Source organism: Pleuronectes platessa, chromosome 21 (assembly GCF_947347685.1).
Source record: "Pleuronectes platessa chromosome 21, fPlePla1.1, whole genome shotgun sequence".
NCBI lineage: Eukaryota > Metazoa > Chordata > Actinopteri > Pleuronectiformes > Pleuronectidae > Pleuronectes > Pleuronectes platessa.
Genome location: NC_070646.1, coordinates 2,089,362 through 2,103,835, shown reverse-complemented (window position 1 = coordinate 2,103,835; position 14,474 = coordinate 2,089,362). Strand labels below are relative to the sequence as shown.

General features: G+C 44.5%; 1 protein-coding gene across 1 annotated transcript in view; it reads right to left on the bottom strand.

Annotated features, from left to right (window-relative positions):
• The window catches only part of LOC128426415 (ankyrin-3), an 88,308-nt gene that overhangs the window by 19,815 nt on the left and 54,019 nt on the right, over positions 1-14,474 (bottom strand). The window contains exons 26-36 of the mRNA XM_053413268.1: positions 11,322-11,424; positions 10,293-10,399; positions 8,560-8,784; positions 5,257-5,411; positions 4,745-4,956; positions 4,458-4,665; positions 4,251-4,347; positions 3,931-4,159; positions 3,702-3,827; positions 3,126-3,248; positions 1,855-1,936 (exon numbers count right to left, since the gene is read on the bottom strand). Coding sequence (XP_053269243.1) covers positions 1,855-1,936; positions 3,126-3,248; positions 3,702-3,827; positions 3,931-4,159; positions 4,251-4,347; positions 4,458-4,665; positions 4,745-4,956; positions 5,257-5,411; positions 8,560-8,784; positions 10,293-10,399; positions 11,322-11,424 — 1,667 coding nt within the window. The remainder of the gene's footprint in view (positions 1-1,854; positions 1,937-3,125; positions 3,249-3,701; positions 3,828-3,930; positions 4,160-4,250; positions 4,348-4,457; positions 4,666-4,744; positions 4,957-5,256; positions 5,412-8,559; positions 8,785-10,292; positions 10,400-11,321; positions 11,425-14,474) is intronic.

Sequence of the window (14,474 nt, the reverse complement as noted above, 5' to 3'; positions counted from 1 at the left end):
AAGGTTAGATGTCCCTGGTTCTGGCACAACTGTGGAGCCGAGGGCAGTTTTAAAAGGCAGATTAGCATTGTACATGTTGTAAAGTGTCTTTGGTGATGCTGGAGCAGTAATGGGAGCTGATGACCTCTCTGGCACAGAACCATTGGGTATTGAGTGAAGTGGGGAAGTCCGTGATGTGTATGCGGAAGCAAGGTTCTTGATAGAAGCTGGATCTGTCGCAGGCTTATGGGGGCTTCCAGAGGACACAAGGCTGGCAGATCCCTGGACAGGGTATTGACCCTGCTGGACAACGGTTTTAATGGGTGAAGGCATAGTCCGGTAGGACCTGATGGGGGATGAGCTCACTTTGTCACTAAATGATTTAACTGGGGATGACTGGTTAGGTGGTGCTGGTGGAGCTCCAAGGGTAGCTTTGATAGTTGCAGCGCATGCAGGTGATGGGGAGGCGAGGGGCCAGGTCGTTCTCAATGGAGAAGCAGCTGGTGAGGCGGCCGGTGAATCGGTATAGCTGAGGGAACCCCCCATTCCGATGTGCCTTGTTTGACCAGGGACGGTAATAGGAGCAGTCGACCACGGTGGGAAAGGTCTGGTTGGAAAGACAGGTTTGTGAGGGTAACCAGCAGGCAGTGTTCTTGCGGCTGCGCTTCGCTCAACTGCAGCTTCTTCAGATGAAATTGAACAAATAATAGTGAAGAAGGAATGGAAAAAAGAATCAAAAGAATGTGGAATAGTAAAGGTAACAGAAAATTATGTTGGGGAAGGGAAGGGCAGATAAAAAAAGTGAAAGAAGAGATCAGAGGAGGAAGAGTTGGTCAGTGACGCAGTCCTGGTATCAAGGAAGGAAAAACAGCAGTTTTAAGAAGTGCTTTAAAAGGAAAATGTTGTGTTCCTGTGTGATTGGCGATTGGAGGATGACTCAAAGAGCAACAGCAACAACATGATGAATAAACTCAACAAAGCACAATCAGCAGCAAAGTAAAACACCCGAGACAATGGGATAAAACTGACTAGACTGACAACAGAACAATGACAGATGAACCAGGAATAACACAAAACTGCTTATTTTTTTCTGTGGATTTCAGATGATTTTGTCTTGTATGGATTCTGGCTCTAATTTCAATCTGCTTCTTAAAGTGCCTTTTATCTGTTTGGTCCAACACCATGATGACAGATTCCCCAAAGACAATTTGGAAACTATCATTCAACAGAGCCAAGGGCTGCAGAAGTCTACATCGTCTATTTATTGCGTAACAAAACAAAATATGACAAAAAGATTTGGCCCATTTTGTCATGCAAGATCCATAACAACTGGTGACAAGCAGAGAGTGTGAAAAACTGAAAAAAAAGCCAAACTCAAGACCACATGCACGTTTGTCCCACAAACAGCTGCTAAGTCACAAAGCCAAAAAAAGAGCTTTAATCCCAAAAGGGACAAATGTAAAACAAATGAAATTCTACTTTGACCCCCTTTCAAAAGGCCCATTCACATTGTGGTCGCAAGTCAAAGAACTTCTTTTTGATGTTGCTGCATTTTGACTTCATAAAACTCAGCAATGGAAACAAACCCAGAAAGAGCACAACTCATAATGTGGGCAAGCACAGCACAACAACTCAAAAAACCACTCATTGACCCATGCAAGAATATGTACCATGTCATTAACAAGCATGTGGACAGTGCAGGTCATGTAGGATGAGAAATATGCATTGATTCCATTAGGTCACATCTATCTACATACTGATCACGCATTTTACAGGTTAAGTAAAAGTGTTAATACTGTAAACTCACTAGTTCCCGGAAAATCGGTATACTTATATATTCATCAAAGGGTTTGTTAGTGAAAATGTTAAACTCACTCAGTGCAGGCTCGGCCAGATAGCTGTAGCGCTTACGTAAGGCTAGAGATGCAAAGGTATGACGTCGCTCTGGCTTTTCAGTCTGCAACAATAGTAAACAACACAAAATCCTTTCAGTTCCCGGTCACCCTGTGTTGTACAACGCTGCCAAATGGGCAACATTAGGACCTTATCATATCAAATTAAAGCACATCCAATAACCTGCATTAGTAGATATTAACATAACAAAACCAGTTTTTAACAGCAGCAAATTCTTCTTTAACAGTATTTACTGCACTTCAGTCTGCAGCTCTAAAGTGCTGCTTACAGTAGGTGTAAGCAAGTTAAGCCAAGCTTGTCAAATTAGCTCGAGTTAGCTGTGATAATGCTAACTCGCAATTATAAGGACTTAAAGGAGTAAATAATACATTTTAAATTAATGTTAAAGATTAAATCTTGACTGAAAAACAAAGGAACTTAAGTATTTATAATCTTAAAAGCTACTTATATCACGTAATGTAGAACGCAAAGGATATCGCACTGGACATTAATCATATCTTTTCATATATAATATATATTTCTATAATACAGTATATCATGCAAAATTGAGCAGCTAAAGGTTGCTATGATCAAGGAAAGCTTTTATTTCCTTCGGAGAAGCGGAAAGAATAAGGCTATGATGAGCAGAGCAGGGCCACTAGAGATCTGGCGCAGAGGACAGCACATGGTGGGGAGGGTGTGGTTTACCTCATCCTCGGCATCTGACTCCATTTCCTGGTTCCCAAGATGCATTGCAGAAACGGAGGGGGAGTAACATAAGATGGAAAGCAGGGGGGAAAAGAAACATCAGGATGTGAAAAAGGAGTGAGTGACAGAAGCAACAACTCAGAAGCCACTTCAGCAAATGAAAAAATAAAATAAAACACCAAACACACACCAAAGTAAGAAAGAAAGAGCAAAGCGCCGACGTTCAGGAGCGAGAAAAGCAAATAAAGTCAAGCCACAAAAAGCCAGCCGAAGAATCAAAAGAAGCCCTCAGCCAAAAATCAAGTCACCCAAATCAAAAGATTGGAATATAATGAAACAGCCAATGATAAGAATCCACAGCTTAAAAAATTCCAATAGACACAGAGAGAAGCTTTAAACAGATAAAAGACACAGTGGCGGCAGTTTGGCCAAAGTCTTTCTCTGTCTTTCATCGTTCGGTGTTATTGGGGCCGAATCTACCCTGAACAGTATGAGTATGGTCATGGAGGGTGAAGACAGAGAATGGTGAGGTCACGCCGCCTTACCTTCTTCACCGCGGGAAGCGTGATGTTCAGGTTGCACACGGCCGTCTGCGGGAGACCTTTCATGCTCTTACACTCTTTGAGGAAAGTGAGACGACCGCAGGGCTCCTGGCTCGGGTCCCTCACCTGGAGGGAGAACATTACCTCATGTAGCTGGTGCGTTTAAAAGGTATTCAGGGTTTATTACGGATTTAATTAAGTTAACGGGTCAATCGTTCACATGCGGTTAACTAGCTGTGGCGAGGGGAACTAGGTCAAACCCTGTGGATTGAGTCAATTACACTGAAAGCTTGTGTGGGAAATAGTACTAAAATAATCACAGCAACAAAATCAAACATTCTGCTGCAGATAATTTACTGTCCCCTATTGTCTCGTCTCCTATTTCTAATTTTAATGCAAGATATGAATAGATTATATTAGATCTGTCCACTTGCGAGTGGATCTCTCAGGACGGCTGTTTATACAAAGTCTTAACAGAGCGACAACAAAGTGACTATTTTTTGTCATGTTGATTTAGAGATGGACCTTCCACCCTGAGAAGGATGTGTCTGGTGACAGAGTGTGTATGTTTTGCGGTACCTTGACGCAGAAGGGCAACCGGTTCTCCTTGAAGGCGTAGAAGTTGAGAACTAGCTGCTGACCAGACTTAGTCAGAGGAGACAAGTTTCCGTAGCAGTCCACGTAGATGGGCCTGCCCTCCAGAACCTGAGGGAGCACATCAACAACAATGAGAACCACATTCAAAGTCCTACAAGGTATTGCAATTTATAGATATTGAATAGCTAATGAACCACAGAAGAATATTCACCTCTATGTCTTTGCTCCTGGCCACCTCCTCGAAGTTCTCCTGCTGCTCCAGGGTCTTATCCACCTTGTCGTCCGTCATGCAGAAGCACCTCAGTCTGGACTCCACCGGGTCGTTCATCTTAGCGAACACTACGAACTTGGCCATGTAGGGCACGCAGATCAGCTCCCTGTACAGCTGCATGGCCAAACCCACCGTCTCCGGGATCTGGTGACAGTCGGCCAACCAGAACCTGCACAAGCGACAAACACCATGAAGAACATCGCACACACACACACATGAAATGCACCAGACACAGTGGGTTGCTTGTTGTGTTGTCGGACCTGGCAGAAACATTGGTGGTGAAGGAGACGCAGTCACTGATGAAGGTGAGAGGAGTTGTGCCGGTGATGTCTTCCCACTGTGCCGGGGACGTTCCACCTGGAAGAGAGTCACAGGTCAAACCTCCTGAAGACAATGTGGTTGATTCTTCTACGTTGCTACTTTTATGTTTTAGCTTTCTGTTTTATATGTATGTACATCACCCTCACCTGTAATGCTGCAGAGAAGGCGAAGGCAGGGGGTGGAGTCTCCCTTGTAGCCGTTGGAAAGCCCCTCCCCCGAGAGGGGCGGGACTGGGATTGTCATGGTGATTGGTTTGTGGAACTTCCGTCTCCTGGGCTCCACGGTAACGATAGGACTGAAGGTTGCTCTGTTACCGAGGATTTTCTTTACGGTGTCATCGGGGACCGGTTGAGCCTGAGAGAGAAGAGACAGTGGTCAATGAGACACGTTTGTTTGATGCTAACGCTAATATCACTGTTGTCCCCCAACTCACCTGAAGTCCAACTTTGATCTTCTTGGTTAGCGCCCCCTCAGGAAAGGAGGCCTGAACCAATGGGACGCTCCGGCTGCACAGCGTCCCGCCCTCTGGTCCCATGTGATTGGTCTCCTGTCTGATCCGAGACACCACGGCAAAGTACTGGGGGAAGTCCTTAGTGACGATGCGGCATATCCTCTTCCTCTCCAGCTCATCGGCACTGTCCAGTTCTTCAGGGGGAGGAAGACACATTTATTATTCTTTATTATTCATTGGACTTGAGTATTACTGGATCTAAAACCAAGAAAGAAGGACATCAGAGGACATTTAGGCTAAAACAGTTACTTCAACTTTATTGGATTTGGCTGCAACACTGTTTACCCCTGAAACTCCAAAAGTGTTTTATGGACTCAAACTCTTCTCCCACCCCTCCATCGGCATAGGGGCGAGTAGATAATGAGTGAGTTTAAACTATTCCTTTAAAGCTTACTGGTGAGACACTGAGGGACATTGTCTAGTTTCTGCTTTACCTTCATCCATCCCGTTCAGCAGCTGGTTGAGGTCGTCGTTCTTAGAGTCGTACAGATGCTCCTTCCAGGTTTCTCCGTTCTCGCTGCGCAGCAGGATCAGCTCTCTCTCCGTGCCCCGCATCGAGCCAAAGTGAGGGATCTCCACTATCACTGGCCTGGTGAGGTACATGTCATGGAGAAACGGTTAGCGACAAGTCAACCACCAGAAAAAGAGTCGTCCCTTACACTTTGTCTTTAGAATCTGACCTGAGCACGTGAGAGTAAGTAAGAAAGACAGTTTAGTTCTTTTTCCAAAACAAAACTAAAGCAAAATAAATTGATTAACTCTGTTCTTAAGGCTACCAATAAAGACAAATGTGAATCAGGAGCGTTCGGGGGGTATGAATGCACTGTGGTCCTGCTGGTGACAGTGTTGCTTCATAATGAAAGCTGTGGCGGTGCTGCGGCTCAATGGGACGTTCACGGTGCATGACATGGCTCAACGTGACGTGACGACACACATGAAATGGACGGAGGAGTGGGAGGAGAAAGCTGCACAGCCCTTACTCAAAAGACAAGGCAAGACAGCAACACAGGAGAGAAGGATGGACGTACTCTAGCATGAGGACCGTGTGGTGTTAGGGTCGCTCAGAGTAGAGTAGAAGAGAATTAAATACCCACTGTGGAGGTACCAGAGGAAATATATTCAGTCACCATCAAAAAAGACAATCGTAAAATGATTATTATTATAAAATCTACTTGTCTCTGTGACGAGGTCCAACATGGCTAAACCCTCCTTTCCCATATGAATCAATAGGTAGTAACCACCAATTTAAATGTCTCTGGAAGTTATTGACACACACAGTACAGGATGAGATGATGTAGAGCTGATCCTGAAGGTGACGTAAAGAAAGGATGGGAAGCAGGATGATGCTGGACTTGACGATGAAAGAGGCTCATGCCCAACAAGCGCAGTCCAGTCCAAACAGCCAATCAAAACCTCTACTTCCAGTGATGTCAGAGGCCCACGGAAAGCCCCTGACATCAAAACATACGATGGTTCTCTCAATGAAAATAACTGCAATGGATTTAAAACTATATTGTGTAGTTTTAGGAAGAACTTTACTATTTGTCTCTCCCTGTAAATAAGTTACTGAGGCTAAAACGAATCCACTTGACTGTGATGCATCCGTGTTCCTGACTCACTGTTAGTTCTCCTCTGTTTAAAGCAACACTATGACACTTCTTTTTTTTACCTTAAATCAGCAGCTTCAAAATGTGTCCATAAAGTTGTTACCATCCACGCAGACAGTCAGACCTCATAATTCCAGCTTCACCTGTACCTGTTTCTTCTCACCATGTAAACCACTTAATTGCTTATCCCCAGGCATGGATGCAGGGGGCGCTGTTGCTCAGTAAAAGTCACATAGTGTTGCTTTAAAATGATCAGAAATTTGTGCGTCATTGATTTCTTCCCAAAACTACATGTCCGCCATATCTTATTAATGCTGAATCCCAGAAAATCAAAGTCAACGGAGATGGGTAAAATAATCATATCCATCAGCATGAATCAGCCTCGGTCATGTGGCTTCCTTAACAGGAGGTGGGAGAGGCACAGGGGGTGGGGGCTGGGTTGAGGGAGTTGGGGGAGGGGGGGGGGGGGGGGGGCTATGTTTGGTTCCTACCCAACAAATCTAGTTCCTCTGGGTCCCAGCTGCAGCACTGGACTAACCAGGCTCTCGCCTTCATTAAGGGCTGGCAGCTTTCTGGGAAGATGGAGTTTACTGCGTCCGCAAAATAGTGAAACACACATATACACAAAAACACACACTGTGTAAGAGCACACACCACTGAAGTGTAATTTCAGCAATGAGATGATTTATGCGACGCTCTCCTTTATTGACGTCAGTTATGGCAACTACTCAGGGAGACTATATTCATACCATGGCAACTGAGAATCCTTGATTGTGATTGGCTGGCAGGAGTGGATTTATTTTTAGTAACTGCACTGTACAACCCGACACCTCTGATGATAGAGCTTGTTAGTTAAATGACAACGCCCCTGTTGACCTGTGGGTAGAGACAGTGTGGCTTAGTTACAGAACTCGGATCAGGGGTTATTTACGTAACCAACAAAATAGAATAAACGAGCAGCTGCTCAGTGAGAACCACGTGGATTCAATTGTGTTCTGAAACAACAACCTGGTGGACGTCAGTCTGAGCATAGAGTCTGAGAAAAGATGGATGTTGTGTTTCCACCTCCTCCCACTGCACAAAGAATGAAGCCAAAATATCCCGGATGTCAAAGCTGCCATTTTGAGACAATCACAACATTCAGGGCCAGAGTCTGTGCAGACGTCAACGTGGAGGCGGCATCAAGGTCACATGGATACAGCTGTCAATCAGTCAGTCTTAGCTGTCAATCATCACGTTTCACACTGTTTTTATAGCATCAAATAACTAATTGAAACCAAAACCTATCAGAAACATGAACATCTGAACAAATATCAGTTTGATAAGAACTAAGAGAAATGACAGAAATCCTCTTTGAGAGAAATGTATCAGATGAGTACAGTTTAAATATCTGTAACTTGCAGCCCTTGTTATTATGATTACTGTAAATGTGCAGTTTGTGTGTTTAACCAAATTCAGAAACATCTGGCTAGTGTTTGGCAATATTTAAACTTTAAATACCCCCCCCCCCCCCCCCGCACCCCTGTCTGTCTGTTTGTTTGTTTGTAAGCAATATTAAACACAAACTGATTTGGGTCCCAGAAGAACCCGAGGGCGGATCCAGGACATTTTGTTATTGTGAGACAGGGCGATGTTTGACATTTTCAACATTTTCCCAGGGAATAATTCATAATTCATAATTCATGGATCTTGATTAAGAAAATCTGGCATATTTGGGGGAACTGAGCTTGATTGAATCTAAGGAGACTGTTGGGCGTTGGTGACGTTCTAGGAATATAAAAGATAAAGTGAAGTTTACATCAGATAGTGATGGTGCCTGTGCTCTGTCAGAGGGAAACACAGCTGGACGACTTGCCTGAGGGTGAGCATACGATAACAATTACTCTTAAACTGCAAGTTAAACTGCATATATCACTGCTCAACACACACACGCACACACCGCACACACACACACACATACACACAAACACACACACATACGTAAACGCACACACTCAAATCTGAACGCGGATGGCAGGAAATGAAGATGGCCAGAAGCGGAGGGGAGGGGATGTCACCGAACCAAGGTGCAGAAAAATGAGCCGTTCAGCAAAAGGCAAAAAAAATGTCCGATTTCAAATAGAGTCTCACCCGAGGAACTGAGCTCCCGCCGGACCGACCTCGACCAATCGGCTGGCCAGGCCTTCTCCTTCCACCATCGGAGGAGGCGACGCCAGCTTGTGCCTCTTCACCAGTCGACACGTGATCCTGGTGGGCGCCGTGCACTTCCTCGGCGGGATGATGATGCGCATGCCGTTGTGGCGACTTCCCCTCATGGAGCCGCCCCTGGCGTCGACCATGAAGCTGACCAGGAACCTGCGGGAGCACGACAGAGGAAGAGGAGAGGAAGAGACAAAGAGTGATAGAGAGAGAGAGAGAGAGAAACGGTGAAGAAGAGACAGGAGATAAAACAGTGGAAGAGAGCGTGGGGGGAGGAAACAAGATAACCAGAGAGGGACGGAATGGAAAAAGAAGTAAAAATACACAATAACGTTAGTTGAGCGGCAGTAACTGATGGAGAGAGAGGAGCCTCCCATGCTGTGATCCTCAAAACACACACAACGTACTTGTGTGGAGCAAAATAGAAGAGAACAGATGTGTGAGGAGGTTTCTGTGTTGGTACAACTGCAGAGGTGGAAAATTAAAAAACTCCACCTCAACAAATCTATATTTCAGAAAGTGAATATTCTTTAATGGATGTTCCAACACAGGAGCCTCCAGTGGAATCCTGAACTGAACCAGAGGGTTCTATAGATCTGTGTGTCACTCGTTTCATTTAAAGGAGGAAATCACATCACACACACACACACACACACATGCAATCTGGTAACTCAGGTGTTGTGTTAGTTTGTATGTTTCTGATGAACAAAGAGCGACCGAGCAGAAGTTCTTTTAGATTATTAAAACACAGACGAACACGTGTTGGGAATTATTCATATAGAACAGGGTGACATTTAACTGGCGACTGTTTTAAATCTACGTTAACTGATCCGAGTAGATCGTAAAAACATCTGGATCCATCTGTAAACGAGTTCACGTCACTCCAATCACATTAAAGTCTCACTATGATCAGTCATAAGCTGTTTTCAGACATAAACAAGTCCTGATATTTTCTCGAACTTCTTTACTGTAAACAAAAATATAATGTATTAATTCTGCGGTGGAATCTATACGTCGTGTCCTGAGTCAAACTCTTTCATTTTCTGGAGTTCACGTCTGAAAACAGCCACCGACTCACAAGGATCTCTGAACACACACACAAACACACGTGGAGTGGGTAACAACACAGTTCACACGTGAGGAGAACAAACACTGATGTTATGAGTGACCACGGGGGGGGGGGTGGACAAGGTAGTGGTGGTGATAAAGAGGGCGACCAATCACAGTCAATCACCTGCTGTCGTACTGCGGGAGCGGAGAGGAAAAACTGCAAGATGGACGACAAAGCAACGCAAGAGCGACAGGTCAACAACTGAGCTCTGGCATTGAGAGAAGCACTGAGAGGACGACTGAGGCCTTCAGAGGACGTGAGTTCGATACCGACAAGCGGCACACTTTAAAAATAACAGAAGACCACAGAGGACGAAGAGAAACGGCTGCGGGTGGGACGCCGTTTTCTCGAGGGGGAATAAAATGATGACGAGAGAGAACTGGCCAGACAGACAGAGGGACAGACAGAGGGACAGACAGACAGACAGACAGACAGACAGAGGGACAGACAGAGGGACAGGCGGACAGACAGAGGGACAGACAGAGGGACAGACAGACAGACAGACAGACAGACAGATGTTTCTTCACACATCCATCCTCTCAAACTCGCTCACCCAGAGTGTATCGGCGAGGAGACGAGGTTGACGTTGTCCAGAGCGTCTCCTGTCCAGCTGTACCTCCTCAAGGAGTCGCTGTCAAAGTCCTTGGCCACGGCCAAGTGCTGAGGAGGAGGAGGAGGAGAAACAGAACATTGAGTATTGGAGAGGGTGGAGAAATGACACGTGAATATGTGAAGATATCAAATAATGACGCCATGCGCTGAAAGAAATAAAAAGAAAGTGAAACACCTGATATGTGACATCACAAGGCCCCACAAAAGCAAATTCTATCCAAATAATGAACTTTTAAAAGAATAAAGTCACAAATTTAAAGATGGAAGGATGGGAATCAACATCCGATGACTCAATAATGAACCGATACACATGCTCTAATATAAACTGCAACTGCTGAACTGAAAAATAATCAAATAGAATCCGAGAAGCACATTGTGACATGCACTGAGAGAAGCACGAGGACAGGAACATCTACCTTGTTGTGCTGCTCTAGAAAGAAAGACTTTTCCTTACGGAGCATCTGCAGCGAGCGTGAGAAGAGACGAGCTGTTGTTTAGCAGCGGCTACATCCACAAATCATTCATCACAACACAATGTGTGTCACTGGATGTTACACATTTACCAAAGACGACACACACGTGCTGGAGCTCCGATCTCCTGATACTGTTTTTTAACACAACTCAAATCAGGAGCTGAGGCGTCACAAGGAGGAGAAATCCATGGGAAACTTTCCACGATAAAATAATAATAATAATAATAAAGTTAAGTGGGCCACTGGAGTAATCCCTATTAGATAGCAGCACCAAACCACTTATCTCATTTCCTCTTTGAGTAAAATGTAACGGGATTGGTCGTCTTTAAGTCGTGTCTAAGAGGATTGGTGAACCGCTCGGCTCCAGAGCAGCTTTGGCACATTTGGAAACAGAAGTGTGTCTCTCGTGACAAGTTAATGACCTGCAGATTATTGGCCCGGGAGAGAAACATAGACACGAAGCACGTGTGCGACTTTAAATAGTGCGGTGTACGTACCATCTCCTTATTGGGCGCCAGCATCTCCTCGATCATCATGCTGTCCCGGGTGAAGGAGCTGCGGTTCAGCGTGTTGGACCTATCAGAACTGAAGGAACGCAGGCTGGGTGTGGTGCCGTAGCAGTCACGGGTTTACCAAGACAACAGTCACAATGATGGAGAGGGGGGGGGGGTGGGGGGGGGGGTGAGGAGGAGGTGGAGAGTCAGGGGGGAGGGTATGAAAGTGACAAGAAAAAAAACAAAAACAAACACAAACACATTAAAACGCATGCAGCTTCCAGGAACCTGACTGTGTGTCACCAGTTCAAGATGTAATCCAGAAGATAGAAATAAACTAAAGTGTCAAAAACATCTTAAGGAACTAGATAAACTCCAGAAATACTGATAAAATGCATCTGCACGACAATCAATGAAGGTTTATTCTTATAATAACAATCTGTATTAGTCTTTCAGTTTGAGAGCAGGACTGTTTTGTGACGCTCTCTCTCAGAACCCAGCACTCCACTCACATTCCCTGAGCTCCAGCTCCAGCTCCTCACGCTGCTCTGTGCCTGGGAAATGTCGGCTGTCGGGTTTTGCCGAACCAATAGAACGCCAGGACAAGTGAAACTGTCCCGCCCTTGTTGTGGGGGGGTTATTTAATTTGTCACTAAACCAGACTTGTTCTCAAATCCCAGGAGCAGACGCAGAGGAGCTGCTCTGGAATCGATCTCTCAAACTGAAAGACTACGCTCTGGAAAGAAAGATGGAGAAAGGATTTCCCCCCCGTCTTCACCTGAACTCATCCCCCCCGGTCTGAACGTCCTGAGTGAAGCAGCTTATGAACGTTAAGCAGATTACTGTATGATGGACCATGGACGCGGCACCGGGAGCTGCTATTGGCTGTCATGATGGAATGATTTGCAGATGCTGAGCTGACGCAAACTTTTTTTTTGGAGGATAAATCCAAGTTTGTGTCCTGGTGCGTTTTCCTGGTGACTGTGATGTTGTTGTTTTGTTTATGAAGAGCATTCCTCAGCAGTGATGAATGTTCTACAGCTACAACAGTTATGTAAAATAATGCAAATAAATAAGTGTGTGCTCAGAGGGAAGCTTTCTGCAACACAACATTCTGTAATTGTGACATGTCAAAGCTATGGAAGCTGAAATATGTTCATCTTCATTGTGGAAGATAGAATTTGTTCTCAGAGTTGAACGATAATATTTGTTTCTGCCGGTTTGAAGACTGAGCTGAATACGTGAGGAATAAATACAGGTTTGATTTGACAGACTAACAACAGCGTTGACCTGATTTATCACCACATTTTCACTAAAGTAAATATATATAAACAATGATTTACTGCACAATCTTTTACTACACTAATTAATACACACTTCACCACTTCCCCCGGGCGTCCTGGAGATGAATCCATTCTAGTTGTTGCATTTCTAGACTTGAGGCGTGTTTCCCTAATAGTTTGTGTTTTCTCTCTTCTATAGATATAAACTTAAGACATTTAAAGACCATAATGGATGAAATTTAGAACAATTACGAAATTAGATATTCTTGTTTTAACTGTATGTGTTCTAACATACCTCTCTGCTATTACGTGTTTAATAAAATACTTCCACTATTAAAACTATATTCTTAGTATAGATCCCTCTGAAGAGAACCAGTGTTTGACACACAGGACAGATTGTTTACATTTTGGCTCCTGTCTGATCTTTGTCATAAAGTATACGACACTAAACTGACGAAGGCAAAGCAAATATCAGCTCAGGTCCCTGGAAGCTCGGCAGAGGAAATATATTCCACACAGAAACCAAAATGATGCAAAGCTCCACCTTTTGTGGCAAACGCACAAAAAACCCCAGGCATGAATGACACAGTCGCCACAGTCAGGACACACAAAGCAAACACAACATTCACCGCAAGCGAAGATGGAGCTTCTCTTTAAAGAACCACAGGACGCGAGCGACACAGCGACTGATGTCAACACACAACAGTGCTCAAATAAAAACACAACAACTGCTCAAAATCATTGAGTTAGTAGTCAAACACACACACACGGGAAATATGTGTTACACTGGGCCACAAAGTCATGATATTGATAACGACTGGGGTCTGGGGGGGGGGCGAGGTGCAAGGGGGTGGGGGAAAGGTGCGAGGCAGGGGGAGGTGGCAGGAGGAGGAGGGGGGGGGGGGATAGGGAGGCCTCTTCATGCCTTCAGTCTTACCTGACTTTGGGACTAACGTTAAGAATGGACATGAGGAGAGAATAAAAGATCGTGAACAAACAGAGGACTGGAGAGAGGGATGCAGAGAGGAGAGGAAGCCAGAGGAGAGATGCAGGTTGGTCGAGTGATGACGAGTGGGGGGGGGGGGGGGGGGGGTCTAAAGTCCAATTTATAGCTATAAAATCTTGATCTCAGCTTCCTCACATTAATACTCCATATGTCGAATTCAACCATTAATTAAAGAGTCGTGAAGAGGGAGGAGAAAACACAAAAATACTCCTAATAATCATAAATTATAAAAGACACAAGCTTCTATCTTTAAACACAATTTGACACATTTCGAAAATGACATACACTGATATAATTATCATCTTATAAAGTCTTTATGGCTAAAGTAATAAAAAACTATTTATCGATCGTTGAGGATCAAATTAAAGGAAAACTTAAAAATTTGACTTCATCTGACCTGAAGCTCCCTCATCTCTCAAATCTATAGGTTTACATTTTGTAATGTCAAAAAGAATAATACAAAATCACAAACATTTTCATTTTAAAGATAATTCTCCTAAACCGACTGAACTGGAAGTCGTTTGAATTCCACATATTCACACTGGCACTCAAACAGAGTGTGTTGATCTAACCCAGCGCTCAAGGCCACGCAATCGAACATGTTTCTAATTTCCTGTGGCTCAGCGTCCATGTGTGTCACCCCTCAGATATTCAATAACCCCCCCCCCCCCCCCCCTCCTCCACAGCGTGATGCACAAGGGTCAATATCCTGGTGCAAGCAAAAAGAGTTACGGCCATAGACCGTATGTCCACCGTGACCTCCCACTAACAATGTAACACAACATCTTTATAATGACATTTAAGCTGCAACACAACTTCACATAAGACTCTTTTAGAGGCGGAGCTTCCAAAACACATGTTGTATTT